The sequence below is a fragment of the Anopheles gambiae genome, chromosome 2 (assembly GCF_943734735.2).
Source record: "Anopheles gambiae chromosome 2, idAnoGambNW_F1_1, whole genome shotgun sequence".
NCBI lineage: Eukaryota > Metazoa > Arthropoda > Insecta > Diptera > Culicidae > Anopheles > Anopheles gambiae.
Window position 1 is genome coordinate 14,532,148 of NC_064601.1, and position 18,431 is coordinate 14,550,578.

Genomic DNA, 18,431 nt, shown 5'->3' on the forward strand with positions numbered 1-18,431 from the left:
TCTTTCCAATGTTCTATAAATATTTATACGCGGATGCCTCACGGGATGCCACGCTTCCCATTTGTTGCCGAACCCAACGCCGGCCCAGCCGACTGGCAGCGGCAAAGGAGGGCTCTCTCGTGCAATTCTTAAAACAGTGAACGCGTTCACGTCGAACGATTTTCTTTTTATCCTGCCCTTTTCTAGCCTGCTTCGATTGTTGGCTGATGGAGTGGGGTGGGTCGGGTGTGGGTTTTAAGATTGTTGTGTTTCGCAGAAAGGCCTCGACAGGAATGGCAAATAGAAGCGCCTACTGTGAGTAGGATTGAAAAAACAAAACAGAAAAACAACGAATACCACACCGCAAGGGTTTTACATACCTTTCGTAGCACATGGACGGGGGAGCCGTAAGCTCGTTGAGGGTATTAATGATCGTTTATCGGCTGCATATCCGAGAAGGATGATCTTTTCAATTCAAGTCCGATTTTCTCAATCCCCGATGTCTTTAGTGTAACGAATACCAGGTACTATTAGCTTAACGCTTTTGCCCTTTAAAATAATTCGATCTATTTTCCGATGCCTTTTTGAGGTGTTTCCACTTTGGTGGCAAACAATGAAACGATCGGAAGGGGATTAGTTTTTCATACAAAACATCGATTTATTTACTCGTTCGTGTTAAATAACTCTTTTATGCCACTTTTAGTACACACTGCAGCCACACACATACACACACACACATACAAACGGCATTGGGGAGAAGTGAGGAAATGCTTGAAAGTCCAGCCCACTGATTGCACTGCAGTTGCGTCTGGTTTGGTGCATTATTTCCCCCTCTTCTCCACCATTTTTTCTTCCCCTCCAAACCGGTCGTAATGTATTTCCTCACTACACTTGCTTGTCTACATTTAATGATAGTGTCACAATATCTATTAGTATACACCCGAACAATAGTCTAGAGCATCGTATATATATATAGCAACGTACAGCGAAGGTTACCTTCTTCTACCCTTTTCCCGCACGCTGCACACTAAATACTAACGCAAGACGCACAGCATCTGCGACATGTTTTTTTCTGTTTCTATTCCGGTTTTTTTAGGGGGAGGGTATGGTCTTAAGGAGTTAAGCACAGGAATCTGCTTTGCTTACAATGTCTTACCGTAATGCGCAATGATGCACGCACGATCTAAGGAACTTCCCCAGCTTTGTGGAAGAGTTTGCCCGCTTGTCCCAACTTGGGTTGTGTCCTATGCATGTGCAGGACACACACACCTGGAATGGCATAAATAAAGCAACAAGTGTAACATAACCAATCTCCCATGCGCCACTGCTACTACTGCTAAATGCTACTACTAGCGCTACTGCTAATTCCTATTTAGTCATCCGTTCACAGTTACTTACTTTCATCCGTGTTTATAATTGCCTAAACTTGTCTAGCGTGCCCTGGTTTTGCCGCTTATCAAATTACTGTTTAGTATTTACTACTTATCAGACAATACAGTCCTCGGTGTTGCTGCTTCATATATCTCGTTTTAGTTGTTTAGTGTTTCATATAATGCTCTTACTACTTATTACATGTACCAACATTCAATTGAGTTACAAGAGGCTCTTTTGTGCACAGGACGTTCCATTATTGGCAATCGATAGTGAATTAAACCGAACCGAGTTAAATAAAGGAATAATTTCATTAGCAATAGCAATCAGCTCGTTTTTGCTGAACAACGAAAGAATGATAGAAAATAATTTAATTAAATGTTGAAAGCGATCGCGAAGAACTTTGAAAGACTATAAAAAAAATCCTCAATCAAGCGTTCTGTCCATCATTGCCGTTTTGCCTGAAGTACATTATTTTCTATTTTCTCTCTATATTATGCATCGATATGTATCAGTGACACACAGTAGTGGGCTTATATAAATATGTAAAGATCCTTCACCGGGAACATCCGCCAACCCCAAATGGGGGAAAACAGAAGAAACTGTTTTGAGAGCATTCTGCCGACTTGTCTTGTCGCAATATCGCTTCATTTTCCTCTGCGGGACGTTTCTTCTCAACATCCCAAAACCCCCTCCGGTATTGTTCCAGACGCATGCAAAAGTTGGTTAAAAAGTTCATAGAACTCACAGATTTGGTGCGTGTTGCGGCGGTAGCTGCCGGGATTCGGGGAACCCGGGGGAAGGTGGCCTGATCCAATATGAGCAATATTTGTACGTGTTGTGTGTTAGGTAGCGGGGAGGTGGTGGGAAAGATACTTTCACTTTCTTTGCCTCCTCGTTGTGGGAGTGCACGTGCGGTACTTTCTCCCGAGAGTCAGTTCAAAATTGTAGGCACACAGGATGATGACTGTTACAGGTTTTTTTTTTTTTTGTTACTTTTTGGCGGGTTTGATTGACGGTTTGACGTTTTAGCCTCCGGAGACAAGTGTGACTAGGGGCACGTGCTTCGATCTCTCTGCTACCACTACTGTAAAGGATGTGTGTATAGTGTTGTACCGAGGAGGGCACGTCTTGTCGCGTGCCGTGATTGTAAACTGTTAAAGCTACTACAGCGCCCTACAAACCCTGACAAACGTTGCGAAAGTTACAAGCCGGGAACGGTTCCGTTCGGTGCTTGGCCGTGTTTGACTGATTGCTTTGGCGAAGGCAGTCTAGCGGAACGGGTTGGCGCAAGGAGGTTCTGCTGTCTTCCCTGCTGTATTTCTCTACCCTCTACCCCTGCCATCTTCGCTCTAGTCTACATTTATCTTAAAAACACAGTACAATTCCACTGTCAGCCTACAGTTCAGTACAACGCCTCTGGCTAACGGGGACTTTTGGGCTGTTGTTGCGAAGTACGCGTTTGTGTCACATTTCGATTTGTATTAGAAAACTGCAGCAGCTTCTTGTGTGCTGCTTCCGCTCCTTCGAACACTTACACGTACACAGTGAAACAACACACCGACGAAAAGCACGTAAACCGTGCACGAGTAGAGCGTACTGCTGCTGCTGGGCGCGGGCACTGCCCTTCGCTATCAATGTTCTTCCCGCTGGGGCGAGCGTTGCGGCGTGCTACCCCCCGGCCCGGGGTCTTCCGGCGCCTGCTCCGGACCCACCGACTGGGGACAGTGGATCTGGGCCTCGACGCTTATCTCCTGGTTGCAGCAGGACACGCCCGCCTCGTTCAGGTTCGATTTGCTCGAGTCCGACTTGGCGATCAGGCTGGAGATGTTGGCCGTGATCGTCTGGAAGTCCTCGGTGATGATGTCGATTGTACTGTTCAGGTTGTCGTTGAACTTGGAGTTCTTGAACAGCTCCCGGCGGCTGTTGATGGTGGCCTGCTGCTCCTGCTCGCCGCCGCCGGCAGTCGCGCGATCGGCTGCGATCGTCGGCGACACAGTCCGCCGACTGCCGGGCGAGAGTTGAGAGTTGTGCTGGTTGAGGTTTCGCACCCTGGCCGCGCCGCCCTCGTCCACCTCCAGCGGCGGTTCGTCCACGTCCCGCAGGCTCAGCTCCTTCGAGAGCGGTGACCGGCAGGGCGTAAAGTCGAGACTGCCGCCAACGCCGCCGTTCGTCGCGATGGCGGACGACTTGCGGCGCAGCTCGCGCAGCCGCTTGAGCCCGCTGAGCGTGTCGGGCGGTTTCGATGCGTCCGCGCTGCTCAGCTCCACGTTGCCGAGCACGAACGGCAGCTTGAGCGATACCTCGCCGCCCATGCTGCTGAGTATTAGCTTCACCTTGACGTAGTACGAGACGTAGATGGCGAACACGTTCTTCTCCTCGGCGCTGGTGGCGGGCGCGGACAGCATGCCGCGTGGCGCACTCGTCGCCAGCTTGGAGTTGTAGGCGGAGGAGCTCGGGTCGGCACTGTTGCTGCTGAATAAGGCACCTTCCACAGCGATCCAGTTTTTGGTGGTGCCTGCAAAAGGGAGTGTGTGTGTAACGGATGAACGGAAAGCAACAGGAATGCCCAACAACGCCAATCCCAACAATCCAAGCCCCCCCAAAAGATCAATTTATAACGCATACATCAACCGGAACGACCCCTTGAGCGGTCGTTTTTCTTCCTCACACAAACGCCGCCAGTGGTGCGGAGTTAAATAAGGACATTCTACTGCTGTTGCTCTCCCCTCAATGTTTGCAAACCAAACATCCCCAGCCCTCGTCATCTCGGACGGTTATAATTTATCGACCATATTCCAGGACCGCAAAGATTGACCTTTTGATGGTTTCTGTTGCCACACACACGCACGCAGTTTGCTTTTATACTTTCATGCAGAATAAAAAAACCATGGAGCATGCATTATTGCCGCCAGAACGGGGAGGGCGGATATGTCTGCCTACATTTGCACGCTTCCGGGCGCGTTCCACGTTGCCCGTTTCACGCAAAACGCAAACCAAACACGCCAGCACTTTTCAGAGTGTGCTATCCTTGGTGCGTTTGATACATCTACGAAACACTCAACCCACACACACACACACACACACACACACATCCCATCCGCAGTTGCCCATAAATGTCACTTACCACGAACCGGAAGCAGCGAGTAGGACGCGTGAAGCGTATCGCCCGGCCCGATGTGTTTGCTGACGTCCACCTCGGCGACGATGTTTTTGAACTTGCCATTGCTGAACATGCACACGTCGACGTGCTGTACTGCGACCAGCTAAGGGGGCGTTCGGAAGACACGGAAAAGGGAAGAAGGGCACCACGAAGGGTGCATTAGTATGCTTTGTTGTTTGCAGAGGAAGGTACGCAGAAGCAGAAGAAGAAGAAGCAAAACTACCTCCCTCATCGAGGAATGTCCTATAGGATGATGCTTGATACATTGCTTACAGGTTGTTTGCCTAGTTTGCTGTGTGTGTGTGTGTGTGTGTGTGTGTGTGTGTGCGAGGGTCTGAAGCGTTCATTCCTTTTTCCACAGTGTAGCAGTGTATTCGTTTCGCTTTTATTGCACCGGGAAGGTGTACTACAGCTGCATTCTGCCTTTTTGTATTAATACCGTTTCACCCCCCCCCCCCCCCCCCCCCCCCCCCTTATTGTCGGGTGTAGTTTTGTCTATTGTTGTCGGCAATGGATAAACATGCTGATACAGTAAACCAGATTAACTTGTGGGGCCAGCATCCTCCCAGACATCCGGCTGTGGTGGCTTGCAGGCTTGGCGAGAGAATCCTTTCACATCTACTTCAATGTGTGTAACGGGCGTAATGTTAACATTTTTAAAAATAGGCTTATCTGTGCTAAGGAAGATCGCTAGAAGGAGATAGGAGTAGGAGGAGCTTGCTACTTGCAGTGTGAAAAGCCTCCAACCGGTACGCCTCCAACATCGCTCCTACATTTTTGCTCTTTGCAAAACTCCAAAGTCTAAAGTCGGTGTCCGTTTTGATGAAGTTTCTCATGAATATTCATGTCTCTTTGCCTCGCGCGGCAAAGGGACTCCCATGCATGTACTAGCCCGGATGACAGATGACGTACGAAATGGGGGCAAAGAGAGCGGAAAAGCGAAGGCAACATTATGACATAGTTGCCGTTCCGGTTAATGGAAACAGACACGCCCGGGAGTTGGGCGCAGCAAGTGAAAAATCTCTTCCATAAGTGTGCCTTTGCGATGGGCTCAATTGCTGTCAATTCAAAGGGTCAGACTTGGTTGTTCGGAATAGAAAGCGGAAAGTAGAAAAGCTGCAGAAAAAAGCTAATAAAGCACATTAACGGATCAGCGTTACGAACACGGCGCACGGAATTTTAAATGTTGTTAAGTATGCATTAAGGACGGTTTCGTCGTGTCCGACCGACCCCGTCGTTGGGTTTCGTCGTTCGCCTGTGCTCGTAGTTAATTAATTCGAGACGTTGTTGGTTTATCATTAGCGATTCTTTCAGGACACGTTCAGCGTTCAGGCTGCGACGCTTGGGACGCGTCCACTGACCCCTAACCCCCGTGAGCTTCCTCGAGGGAAGGGCAGCTGCTGCAGATGGCAGATAAAATAGCGTCTCGGGCTTGCTCGTACGCAGCGCATTAATCTTATCATTACGTGAAATTAAATCCGATAGCCTGTTTGGAAATCCCTTCCCCGACCCGAACAGAGCCATGAGCCACACACACGCATATATGCACGATAAATGCGGGTAATGAATTTAATTTAATACCCTCCAATTGGATTCACGTATACATACATGTTCAACTATTCAATTGCATTTCGATTAAAAAACGGCGCCCGCTTGGAAACTGATACACTGATTGTGTGCGGGAACAAAAAAGTGCACCGTACAATGGGATCGGGCAGACCAGAAATGCGAATCGAAAATGTATCAGTAACAGTGTGGTAGCATGGATTTTAGTAGCATAATTAAATTTTAACAATCATGCATTGTTTGCTGAGCAGCAAAAAGGACAATAGGGTGGCGCTTGCTCAGCTGGAGCATTGTTGGAGTATATTAAATCATATAAATGTTCCACGAACACGTGCAATGCCGAGATGCTGGACAAAGCGTATCGTGACAATGTGCGGATTGTTAAAACGAACCCAAGCGTTGTCGTGTTTGCCCGGAAAAAAGTCATGTGAATTTCGAAAATCTGTTACAAATCAGCCATAAATTGTGGCTTTACGGCTTACGGACCAGAAAAGTTGTGTATTTTTTTTGTTTCGTAGAAGAATTTTCCTTCTGTGATAAATTGTAAACGAGTGATTTCGCAGAAACTAGCCTTTATCGTCGTACTGTGAGTTCGCTGGGATAGAAATATGTCACTGTTCTGTCACATGGCAGGAACAATCTGTAGAGCTTCTCTGTGTGCGTGTGTTGAATTTATGGAACCGTTGTACATCATGTCCCACAGTAACGCTCGCTCGAGGGATGGAAAACGATTCCTGATAACCTTTTTTTTGAGGACGGTTTCAAAACTAGCTCGACTAAACTATGGTCCCACACCCCTCCATCCTCCTCATATGTATGCATTTGTACCTGTAGCTGTATCATAGGCAGCTAGAGAGGCGTAGAATATGTAAAGCCTCCATACAAAAATCGTTAAAAATCCATTTAAAAAAAAATGACTGTAAAAAACGGTCAAAGACACACGATGTGGGTTTTGCAGAACAGGTTGCGCTCTGTTTTTCTGCGTTTTCTGCGTTTCTCTCTGCGTATGGGTGTGTGTTCTAGGTTTTGCTTACCCGAATTTTCCGCACAATTTTCCTGCTGTCGTTCTTGATGTCGAGCGTGACGGTAACGTTTTCACCGTGCACGTAGGCAGCCTTGTTGAGTGATGCTTTCAGGTTAACGCGTCCGTCCGCCCACAGGAACGGCTTATCGACGGACACTTGCGGACCCTGCAGGAAAATTTATGGCAGCAATCCAGCAAAACAAAGGAGAAAATATGCGTGTAAGTAAAGAGAGATTTTAGATAAAAATTGACGTTTTTTTAAAGTTAGCACATGAATAAAAATTCTATAAAATATTAAAATAGTAAAAGGTTAATATTCAACATGTTGGATGGATTGTCCCCTTTCATCGGCAATTTTGCTTATTAACACTCTTGCCTTTAAAAAATCCAAAGAACGCTCTTTACGGCATCAAATGCATTGAAGATTTGGAAATACCGCTCAAAACATAAAAGATAATCCCTTTGTTAAAATTGCACCCATTCATGGCGCAGGCTCTGCTAAACTGCAAACATTCATTCACAAAAAAGGCGCCTACAAGTATGCAATTCAGGAAACAATACTCGTAATAGGCTTAGTGACTGGAATGGAATAATGAAAAAGGATGGGTAGGATTTTGTGAGGATTAAAATGGATTCTCTGGCAATTGTGTGTGTGTTAAGTCTGGCACCAAATTCCTTTTAAGAATTAATTGCCGATCATTCGAACAGCTCTTGATTTTTACACTTCAAATTCATACCCTCTCGCATCAACATATCTCTTCTTTTAAGCACAACCTTCTCTCACGTTCATTTGTTTGAAGTATTGCAAGCTCTTCTTCTAGGAAAGCGAAGCACAAAAGATGCTAGATTGTGTGTAAATTAAAAAAGCAATTCTCTACAGCATTACAAACACAACCCGTTCTGCGTCGATTGTGACCCCGGTTTACTTGGTAGTCATCAGTTCTGTGCGATACTCGGAGCCGATCGGACGTGTTTACGAGAGACTCTACTGAGGGCAATACACAGTGTTATCAGCTATCGTTAGTTTGAAGCAACGACCTCCGTTGCTGTTTTTTTTTTTTTTTTTTTTTTTTTTTGGGTGAGAGAAAGAGACACTCACCTGGAAACTGGAAGATTGAAGAGTATAGAATTTCTCTCGCTTAAACAGCGCTGCCTCTCGTGGCGCGCACAAGCAAGTGCTGAAACAGGTTTTTTTTTCTCTTTCTAATTGATATTGTAAGTAGAAACACTTTATCTAATTTTTCAAACGATTTAACACCATGGGAGGACCAGGCACTGCCTGGGGGGAATATCCCACAACTCCACCGAATATTAGAGGTAGACAAGCACCTATATGGATGGATGGAGAAGATAGACTGGGAGAATTATTATACCTTGTTCTGAGTCCCAACGAGAAGTCTGTTTTACCGAAAAATCCATTCATAATTGAAAAAAGTCTAACCAACCACGCCGGGAATATTGAACCCTGCAAGCCAATCGACAAAGGTTCGAAATATCTGGTGAAGACCAGAAGCCGAGCTCAATTTGAAAAGCTTCAAAGCTTAACAAAACTCATCGACGGTACCAGTGTCAATATTATAGCGCACCCATACTTAAACAGTGTTCAGTGCGTTATCGTATGTAACAGCTTAGAAGGTCTTTCAGACGATGATATCCTATCTGAAATGAAGGAACAAAAAGTAGTGTCAGTGAAGCGTTTTTTGCGTAAGGAAAATGGTGAAATTAAACCAACTAACTCTTTCCTTTTAAAAATAGACGCTGTTCAAGTCCCACATGAAATACGGGTAGGATGTTTGGTTGTAAAAACCCGAACATATTATCCTCGACCAATGATTTGTACACAATGTCTCATCATAGGCCACACTAAAAATAGATGCAATCATGAAACTTGTTGCGCAAATTGCGGTGAAAAAGAACACGGAGTCTGCTCTTCTCCCATCAAATGCAAAAACTGTTCGGGTAGCCATGTTTCACTTAGTAGATCCTGCCCAACGTACATAGACGAACAAATGATAATCAAAATTAAAATCGACAACAGCATCTCTTATACAGAGGCCAAATCCGTCTTTGAAAACAAAAGAGCCCATTCGGTAAACGAGAGAATACAAAACGCACAACAAGAATCTGTGAAAGATCAAATTATAGCGGATTTGAAAAAAAAAGTATCCCAACTCGAAGAAAAAATGGACATCTTTTTGAAAGCTAATGACAAACTGCAAAAAGATAATGACAAGCTCAAACACATGTATCTGCAAACAATCAAACCAAAAACTAATACTAACGCTACATCCGAACCCATCGACAGCTCAGATAACGAAAATACTGCACCGACGCGATCCCACGCACACATCGTAAACCTTGCAAGCAACCTTAACACGCAGATAGATACTGATAACGGAGACAATGCCTACGATAAACCGATACAAAAACGCAAAGTTGACTCATACTCATCCACAGACGAACAACACAGCGATAAAACTATACCGAATACGGACGAAAACAGCTCTGAATTTGTTAAACCGAAAACAACTAGACGCTCGAAAAATCGCAAAACGGACTAATTTAAAATTTATATCTGATCAGCCTTTGATAATAATGATTTGCTATTTCTTCATATGACTTTCAATTCGATTCAAAAAATAATAATATAGATATTTCTCCATATATTATTTCTTGGAATATCAGAGGCATGAACAAAAATATTGACGAACTTAAAATATTAATCAACAAACATAATCCCTCTTTTATCGCTCTTCAAGAAACAAACCATATGCCTAATACTCTACACCATAGTCCACTGAACAATTACACGTGGAGATTTCATAACAAACCAACACTTCAACACAGCGTGTGTCTAGGTGTTAGAAAGAACATTTCGCACACACAGCTTAACATCTCATCCGACCTTCCACTAATAGCTATCTCTACAAAAGTACCATTTGATATTACCATAGTTTCTGCATACTTCCCTAATAAAATGCACCCCACAAACGAACTTTCTTTATACTTAACACAAACTCTTAACCAAATAAATGGCCCAATACTACTTGTAGGCGATTTAAATGCTTCTAACACGTATTGGAGTAATACACGAACTAACACTAGAGGAAAAATTCTCCATAACCTTTTTGACCTGAACAATTTACAAGTAATAAAAAACTCGTCACCCACTCGCATATCTCCAAGCGACGGCACAGGATCATGCATTGATCATTGCGTTGTGTCGTCTTGTTCCACTGAACAATTCAGCTTGGTAGTAGAGGAGGATTTGCACGGTAGTGATCACTTCCCCATCCTCATTTTTGATAAGCATGGGGATACGCGGCCAAAGTTGCGACCACGTTGGAAATATAATGAGGCTGATTGGTCTAGTTATCGTTTCCTTATCGACAGGGCTATTGATGGGTCAACACTGCTTTCGGTTGATAGTTTTTGCAGTATTATTCTTATGGCAGCAGAACTAAGCATCCCACGAACGTCAGGCAAAATTCCCAAAAAGTCGGTACCATGGTGGAATGACTCGGTTGAAAAAGCAATAACAGCACGAAGAAAAGCTCTACGGAAATTGAGGAAAGCCAGCACTATCAGTAACAACCCGAATACTTCATACCTAGCTTTGAAGTACCAAGAAGCAAACCAGATAGCCAAAAATGAAATAGAAAAAGCAAAAAAAGTAAGTTGGGAAAAATTCGTCACAAGCATTGACCCATCTCTTTCATGCAAAGAAGTTTGGAGTATGGTGAAAAATTTGACAGGAAATAGTCAGTTCTCATTTCCAACACTGTTGAACAACAACGAACCAATCACTTCTCCATCCTGCATTGCAGAACATTTTGCACAACATTTCTATGAGGCATCTGCAACTTCTAAATACTCAGCTACCTTCATTCAACGCCACAAATCTAAAACTATATCATCCATATCATTTGTTGATACAAATAATCAATCGTATAACAAACCATTTTCCACAGAAGAACTAATCTGGGCTTTGAGAAAATGTAGAGGAAACTCTGCGGGTATAGACGATATCGGCTATCCACTCCTCAAGCAGCTTCCTGAGCGTGCATTACACTGCCTTCTAGAAATATATAACAACATATGGAGGACAGGTGAAATTCCAAATAATTGGAAAACTAGTCTGATCGTCCCAATTCCAAAGGCAGAAAAAGACAGCTTAAGTGTAGACAGTTATCGACCAATCTCTTTGCTGTGTTGTATGAGTAAAGTCCTGGAACGTTTAGTCAATCGACGACTAATTCAGGAGCTAGAGAGCAGAAATCTGTTAAGTGACAAACAGCACGCTTACAGAATCGGCCGTGGTACAGAGACTTATTTTGCTTGTTTAGAAAACGTTCTCACTGAGGCTAAAAATAAAAATTATCACACTGATTGTGCAGTTGTTGACCTATCAAAGGCCTTCGATCGTACCTGGCGTCCGGCGATCCTTGAGCAATTGAAGAAATGGGGATTTGGAGGAAGTTTACCGCGCTTTATAAAAAATTTCCTAACAGACCGGACCTGTAAAGTACTGATTGGATCATATACCTCTAACATCAAGGTTTTGGAGAACGGTGTCCCTCAAGGTGCTATATTATCACCTACGCTTTTTCTAATAAGCATGGAGTCTTTATTACAAACGATACCTACTAATATAGACACATTCATTTATGCTGATGACATTATACTAATTACTTCGGACAAATCTGAAACAAAAAATAGAACCAAACTACAAAAAGCACTCAATAAACTTCATCATTGGTGCTGCTTGACAGGTCATGATCTATCAACAACAAAAAGTAAAATTCTACATATATGCAATAAATCACACAAACGAACACTTAAACCTATAAAAATTAAATACGATATAATTCCAAACGCAAGAGCAGTCAAAATTTTAGGAGTTATCATTGACTCAAGGTTAAAATTTCGACAACACCTTCTCTACGTTAAAAAAATGATCAAAAGCAGATTAAATATTCTGCATATGTTAGGTTGTGGAAATAAGAGATCGGCAAGACGCACACTTCTCACTATTTTTAACAGTTGGTTTGTTCCAAAATTATTGTACGGCATTGAATTCATTACCATGGGCGATGCCAACTTTGGCTGCAAGCTAGCCCCAATGTACCACTCTGCTCTGAAAAAAATTACAGGTGCTTTTATCACTAGCCCAAACACCGCAGTACTTTGTGAAAGTGGACAATTACCTCTCGACCATGTTGTAGTCCTTAAAATAGTAAACCTAGCTGGCAGACTCATTGAAAAAGGAATCGAAGCAAATTCTTTTGTAGATAGAGCCAACAAGGTGTTAAAACAACTAACAGGTCACAGCATGCCCAACATAGCTAGACTCACAAGCTGTTCGACTAGACCTTGGTACGACAAAATCCCCACAATCGACTGGACATTGCAAAAACTAAGCAATCACGAACAACAAATAGTACATAACTATCAAATGCTCATCGCCAACAAATATAAAATATATAACAAAATTTATACTGATGGCTCGGTCTACAACAGTTCTGCGGGCTGTGGCATAACATCGCCAAATGCTCGCTGTAGCATTAAGCTTCCGGAGAACACATCAATATTCTCAGCAGAGGCTATTGCTATTATGATAGCAACTGAAGAAGCGACCGTAAATGACAGACCTAACGTTATTTTCACAGATAGCGCTAGTGTTCTGAAGGCATTAGAGAAAGGATCCTTACGAAACCCCTACATACAAACTATCGAATCACTATCAAAAGACAGGTCAATCGAATTCTGTTGGATACCAGGGCATAAAGGAATCGCAGGAAACGAAGTAGCTGACCGTCTTGCGAATGAAGGTAGGATGATCAAAGATCATGTAGATGGAACTATCTCTAGAAGCGATGCATCCTTGTGGTGGAAAGGGGTAATAAATCAGAGCTGGCAAAACATTTGGAACAAATCACCCATTACCAACCTTAAAAAAATAAAACAAACCACGTCACCTTGGAACGATCCACTAGATCACAGTGATCAAAGAGTGGTAACAAGGTTGAGAATTGGACACACCCGACTTACACATACATACAAACTAAAAAAGGAATCACCGTTAATCTGCCCATTTTGTGGGTGTGATACAACGGTGGAACACATTTTAATTAATTGTTTTGGATATTCCGCAGAAAGGCAGAAACACAGACTTGGAGATCATTTGGATATTGTACTTTCCAACAATTACAAGGAAATTGAAAAACTTTTGAATTTTTTAAAGGAAACCAATCTCTACAAACAAGTATAGCAAATATGGATAAAAACATTTATAAAAACATAATTGAAATGAAAAAAGCACTAGAATTAACAAACATTTTCAACTTTCACCAGTACCATAATAACCCTTGTAATTTTTTCTTCTTTTTCTTGAACTTTTAATTTATTCTTTTTTTGTATCTCAAATAGTATTAGCGATTTCTGAATTTTAAATTACGAGAGGCGAATGCTAAAAAGCCTCGTAAAAAAATAAAACAACAACAACAACAACTTGGTAGCCACCCAAGAAGAAGCATCTGTTCGGTATCAATTATTTACGTCTCGAACGTACCGTACTCATGGTAACACTGATGGCTTAGTGTTTCGTAGAGGAAGATCTCACCCAGGGACAGAAGGGACAATGTTCTGTTCTTGTGCCAACGTTCCGAGTGGCTATCGAGCCCTTGTAGTGGGGCCCGGAATGGTATCCCTCTCGAGATGCGGTCAGTTTTTATTTAAGTGTTTGTTTTTTTGTTTATTCTTGGTATACGCTTTGCTGCTACTCCTCCATTTTGGCCCGAGATGCCCTGACCCGGCTGGAAGCATGTCCAGCAGAGGACGCATCCGGAATCATCCCTCATCATAAAGGCAAATAATGACCTTCATAATTGGATAGCGCCGCAGATTTTGGGGAAACAAGCCGCACAGGATCTCACATACGGTGGAAAGCAAAAGTGAAAAGAAAACGACTGGCTGGCTTCGTTTGCTGTCACCCTCAACCGGTGTACTATTGTTCGCATTGCAAGTTTGTGCTGATCTTTTGTGCTATTCGGGCGACCTAAAAATAGCTCCACCCTTAACAAACTACAACCATTTACCGCTAAAAGTGACAGTGTGTGTGCGTGCACGCACTGTCCTTGCCATTATCCCTTATGCCACTGTCATTATCGAGCGTGTGTAGCATTTGTGCGCTAAATTTGGTCCCACTGGACATGAATAAATGATACGCAACGTTGTGCGCGATGGGCCAAGTACATACCGACGGTGATGATGATGATGATGCTGCTGCTGCTGCTGCTGCTACTACTCGCGAGCACTACTTCCCGTGCGGTAGTTACTATTTCCCCGAAACTGACGCAACTGTCGGCCAAAGTGCTTGTCATCAATTTATCCTGTTTAGCGAGGGCAGCGGGTATTTTTGACCTGCCGTTCCAGTCAGATCTCCTGTCGCATCTCATTTGGGCCGATGTATGATAACTATCTGCGTGCTTGTGTCTGTGCATTGTTGGCCTGCTGCCTAACCGGGGTCAAGTCTCCCTGCCTGCGTCACAATTCCATCGGTTTGGCAATAAAGTAGCAGAATGTATGGGTTTCCGGTAGCAGCACTATGATTGCCATTTTTCATGGAGACGCATGGTAGTTTACGAAAATCACCTTAATTTTAGACGTTACGCTTGCGTCACTGGCCCTGTGTGTGATTGTTGTTGGGTGTGCTCGCGGTAGTGTGTGGTTACATTTTGACAGCTAGTAATGATTTACTTTGCGGCCATAGAACATACACAGCAACGTTGTGTTTTAGACAACGACCTTTTCGAGGGTTGTTCGCGTGTGTGGGTTCATTTTACCTGCTCAGCCCCCAATGTTTGTGGGAGCGTTTTATTTCGGTTCGATATTTAAATACACCCAGACTCAACAGTTGTTTGGCAGGGGCAGTGGAGATATGTTAAAGTATTCTAAGGAAGGTATGTGTGCGAAACATAAAATTAAACAAAAAAAGCAGCGCCAATCGTTTGCTTGCATGTCTTTGAATTCGTCTCAAGCGACCGGTTTTCAAGCAAAACACCCCACAACATTACTTCAACAATACTTGGAAATCATGGAAAAGTGTCAAAAATCCTCAGAATGCTCTGTAATGTGACGTAAAGCGTAAGGCAAAGAAATAAAAAAATAAAACATCCATCTTCTCACTAAACCGTTATGTGTTTTTCTTGCTAAACTGTGTACGAAAACATTTCTCGTTAATAAAACATAGAAGGGATATGGCCACGAAAGAAAAAGAAAACAAAAATCCTAAATTTGGGCTCAATTCGAAACCGAACAATTCGCCGAAGTAGCAACCTCTTTCTTCGGTAGCCGGTTTTTTTTTTTTTTTGATAAGTTAAACCTTCTCACACCGACCTCACACACACCTTCCAATCCAATCCCGAGACAACGGTGTGACAACGTCTCTTTCCTCCCTTCCCCCTCCCGTATTCTTTATTGTTTTTGCCGAGAATTGATTGCAGTTTGTATTGGATTCATTTTATCCTTCATTTCATTTCCCGCATCCTGCACACCTGAAAGCGTAGAGCTTAGCCAGCCGTTAAGGCTTTCCTCGTAGGCTTTCGCAATAAATTACATTGCCACACACGTACACACACACACACACAAACATACATGTAAATAAACGTACACACACTCACCTTGTTCGTCTCGGTCAGCTCGATGATGGCATGATCGCCGTACGACTTGATGCCCCCGTTCGTGCTGTCCACGCTGCTGCTGTGCCGGTGGAGCGAGGACAGCTTGAGCGATTTCGGCGACAGGCGCAACCGGAGCGCCCGGGGGATGGTGGTCGCACTTTGCGCGCTCGTGTCCGCCCCGATCGAGGCCTGGGGGATGAGCGCCGGCGGGCTTTTCGGGCCGGCCGGCCCGCCGGACGCATCGCCGCCGTACGAGTTGTTGACGGTGGCCGTCTCGAGTGCGGCCGGCGCTTTGGTACTATCAAGGCAGATCTTATGGATTAATCTTATACCTAATCTCACAGTTGATCTCCGCTGGACACGTTCGTCACCGGATGCTTCGGCTGCTGAGCGTTTTTGCAGTGGCGTGCGGGCGCGTCCCAGTCCCGACGTTCCGAGTTCCCGGTCGCATGTTTGGAAAATTGTTTGCAACAAAGAGAAACAAAAAAGCGAAACACAATCAACCTCACCGGAAGGGACATCGTAAATCAATTAGCCCTTGTACAGGAAAAAGCAAAAAACAGGACACAAGGTGTCACATTCGACCGACTGCCACACGATGGCTTTGGTCGCCCTTCAACGCTGGCTGGAACGTCATATTTACAGCGCGATGGTTCTGTTTTTTTAAACACCTTACGCCACATTTCGCGCAACATTGCATGGAGGCGGAAATTGGGAGCACTTACCTGTGTAGACGCGAACGTCGTAGCTGGTCCCGATCGGTGCGCCGGTGTACCGCTTGGCCGGCAAAAGCTGTACGCTCGGTGGGGCCAGCGTGCCAATTTCCAGCGCGAAGGGAATCGCATTCTTCCCCAGCCGCTCGAGCAGCGCTTCCTGTGGCGTTTTTTTTTCGTTGCAGCAGTGGTGGTGTTTGTTGCAGCCCGGCGGATATTCCGGCGGCACAGGTTAAAAGCACAGGACACAGACAAAACGGGGGTTAGGTTAGCGCGGTTATCGGTGAGTGATAAAGGCACAACAGTACGTGTGCGGAATGGCTATTTTTAGCGCAACAAAGGAGATGTACAGGGGGAGAGAACGCAAATGGTGCCCTTGTGCGCTTGTTGCGCTTATCGAGGGTTTGGGTTGATTGTAGAGGCTGATCAAATTTCAATGTAAAAAATACATAGCTTCGCATGGGACACTACATAGCCAGTGTTCAATTACAGCGAAAAAAATACAAAAAATACAAAACAAAATTGTTTCTCGCTCCCTACTCTGTTAAAGTCGAAAAAAGGAAGCTACTTAACGTGGTACCTCTTGATGCTATTGTTGTGGTATGGATTTTTTTTTTGGTTCATGGTTTGGTTCCTCAAAACATTCGTTCGAAGGAAACAAAACAAAACGAACCTACATTACGCTCTCGGCTCGATTTCATGGAACTTCCTAGCTGACTTAGCTGACTTTGCTGAAGAGCTGAGCTCCACCAAGCGCCACCGCGTTGGGCGATATTGAGAAACCCTGCCAAGGCTCGCCAGGCAGGGAGAAAAAATATTAATTTCGTGAAATGGTCCCTGTTTGTGTTTGCGCTCTTTGCGCACGGTAAACAACGTATCTGTTTTGCTCGCCTCACATGGGAAAACATATTTGGGAACCATGCCTTAAGCAATGGCTTTTTTGCACCGAAAAGGAACGTATGAATACACTAAACCGAAGGGCGGGAACATTCTATTGGCCTCCCCAGAGTTAACTGAAAATGTTTCGAAAAAACTGCTCCAGATCTCGTAGAAAGGGTGCATCTTTAGGCAAAAAGAAAAAAAAGTCAGACATTCGATAAGGGTGTGTGTGTGTGTTTGAAGAGCATTTCCTTGTAGCGAAGTGGAACGGATGTAACCATTTGTACGGATTTTCCCGTACACAAAATTAGAACATGGAAAAGAAATCGCTCTTATAATCCTTCTGGAAGCTGTGTTTTATCATGCTTTTCCCCTGCTTACATCCCTCTGTGCGATGGGTGGTGGTCGCTTAATTATAGCATAACTTTTCCCTTTAACTCACATACCTGCAGGGGTGTTAACGAATCCGTTTCGGCGGTTACCGGTCGTGGCCAAAACTGCTGCAGCGCAATAACGGCTTCATTGCAGAACTTTAGTCCCATTACTTCCTCATCCTCCCGTCCGTACCTGGGTGGGGGAGGGGGGAGGTCGTTGTGTTTCGGGAGCGATTATTGTTACCGAAGAAGCAGGATACACGGGCGCGTAATTGCATGGATCCATCGGGTGGCACAGGGCGTGTTAGAGAACGAGCGGGGAAGAAAAATTACAGACACAAACTTAATAAAGCACGGTATTGGAGGGAAAATTAATTACTGTGTGTTTTTTTGCTTTCTTTTTGTGTCTTTTTTGTTGTTGTTGTTGCTGTTCAGGATGTAAGATCGCTTCTTTTTGTTCTTATCTCTCCCCCCGGCTCGAATGCGTCACCCGAACAGGAGGAGTGATGGGACTGGGCAAACTTGCTCGGAAGTGGTCGTTCCGGGGCAAGTTTTTTATCTAGTGCAAGAAATGCGGGACACTACAGCATGGCGGAAGTTTTGTTCGTCAGTTCTATCCCTTTTAGGGTGTTGAAATCTTTCCCCCAGACTAACACTGCCGGTAGGTGCCGGTTTGAACCG

General features: G+C 44.3%; 1 protein-coding gene across 3 annotated transcripts in view; it reads right to left on the reverse strand.

Annotated features, from left to right (window-relative positions):
* Positions 1 to 612: 612 nt before the first annotated feature.
* Positions 613 to 18,431, reverse strand: part of LOC1281035 (arrestin homolog) — a 45,019-nt gene continuing 27,200 nt past the window's right edge. For 2 of the 3 annotated variants that reach the window (XM_061652050.1, XM_061652051.1), the window contains exons 5-10: positions 17,823 to 17,943; positions 16,510 to 16,657; positions 15,785 to 16,170; positions 7,114 to 7,269; positions 4,478 to 4,616; positions 613 to 3,868 (exon numbers count right to left, since the gene is read on the reverse strand). In XM_061652050.1, coding sequence (XP_061508034.1) covers positions 2,985 to 3,868; positions 4,478 to 4,616; positions 7,114 to 7,269; positions 15,785 to 16,170; positions 16,510 to 16,657; positions 17,823 to 17,943 — 1,834 coding nt within the window. In that variant the 3' untranslated portion in view covers positions 613 to 2,984. The remainder of the gene's footprint in view (positions 3,869 to 4,477; positions 4,617 to 7,113; positions 7,270 to 15,784; positions 16,171 to 16,509; positions 16,658 to 17,822; positions 17,944 to 18,431) is intronic. The other variant, XM_061652052.1, reaches the window with a different exon arrangement.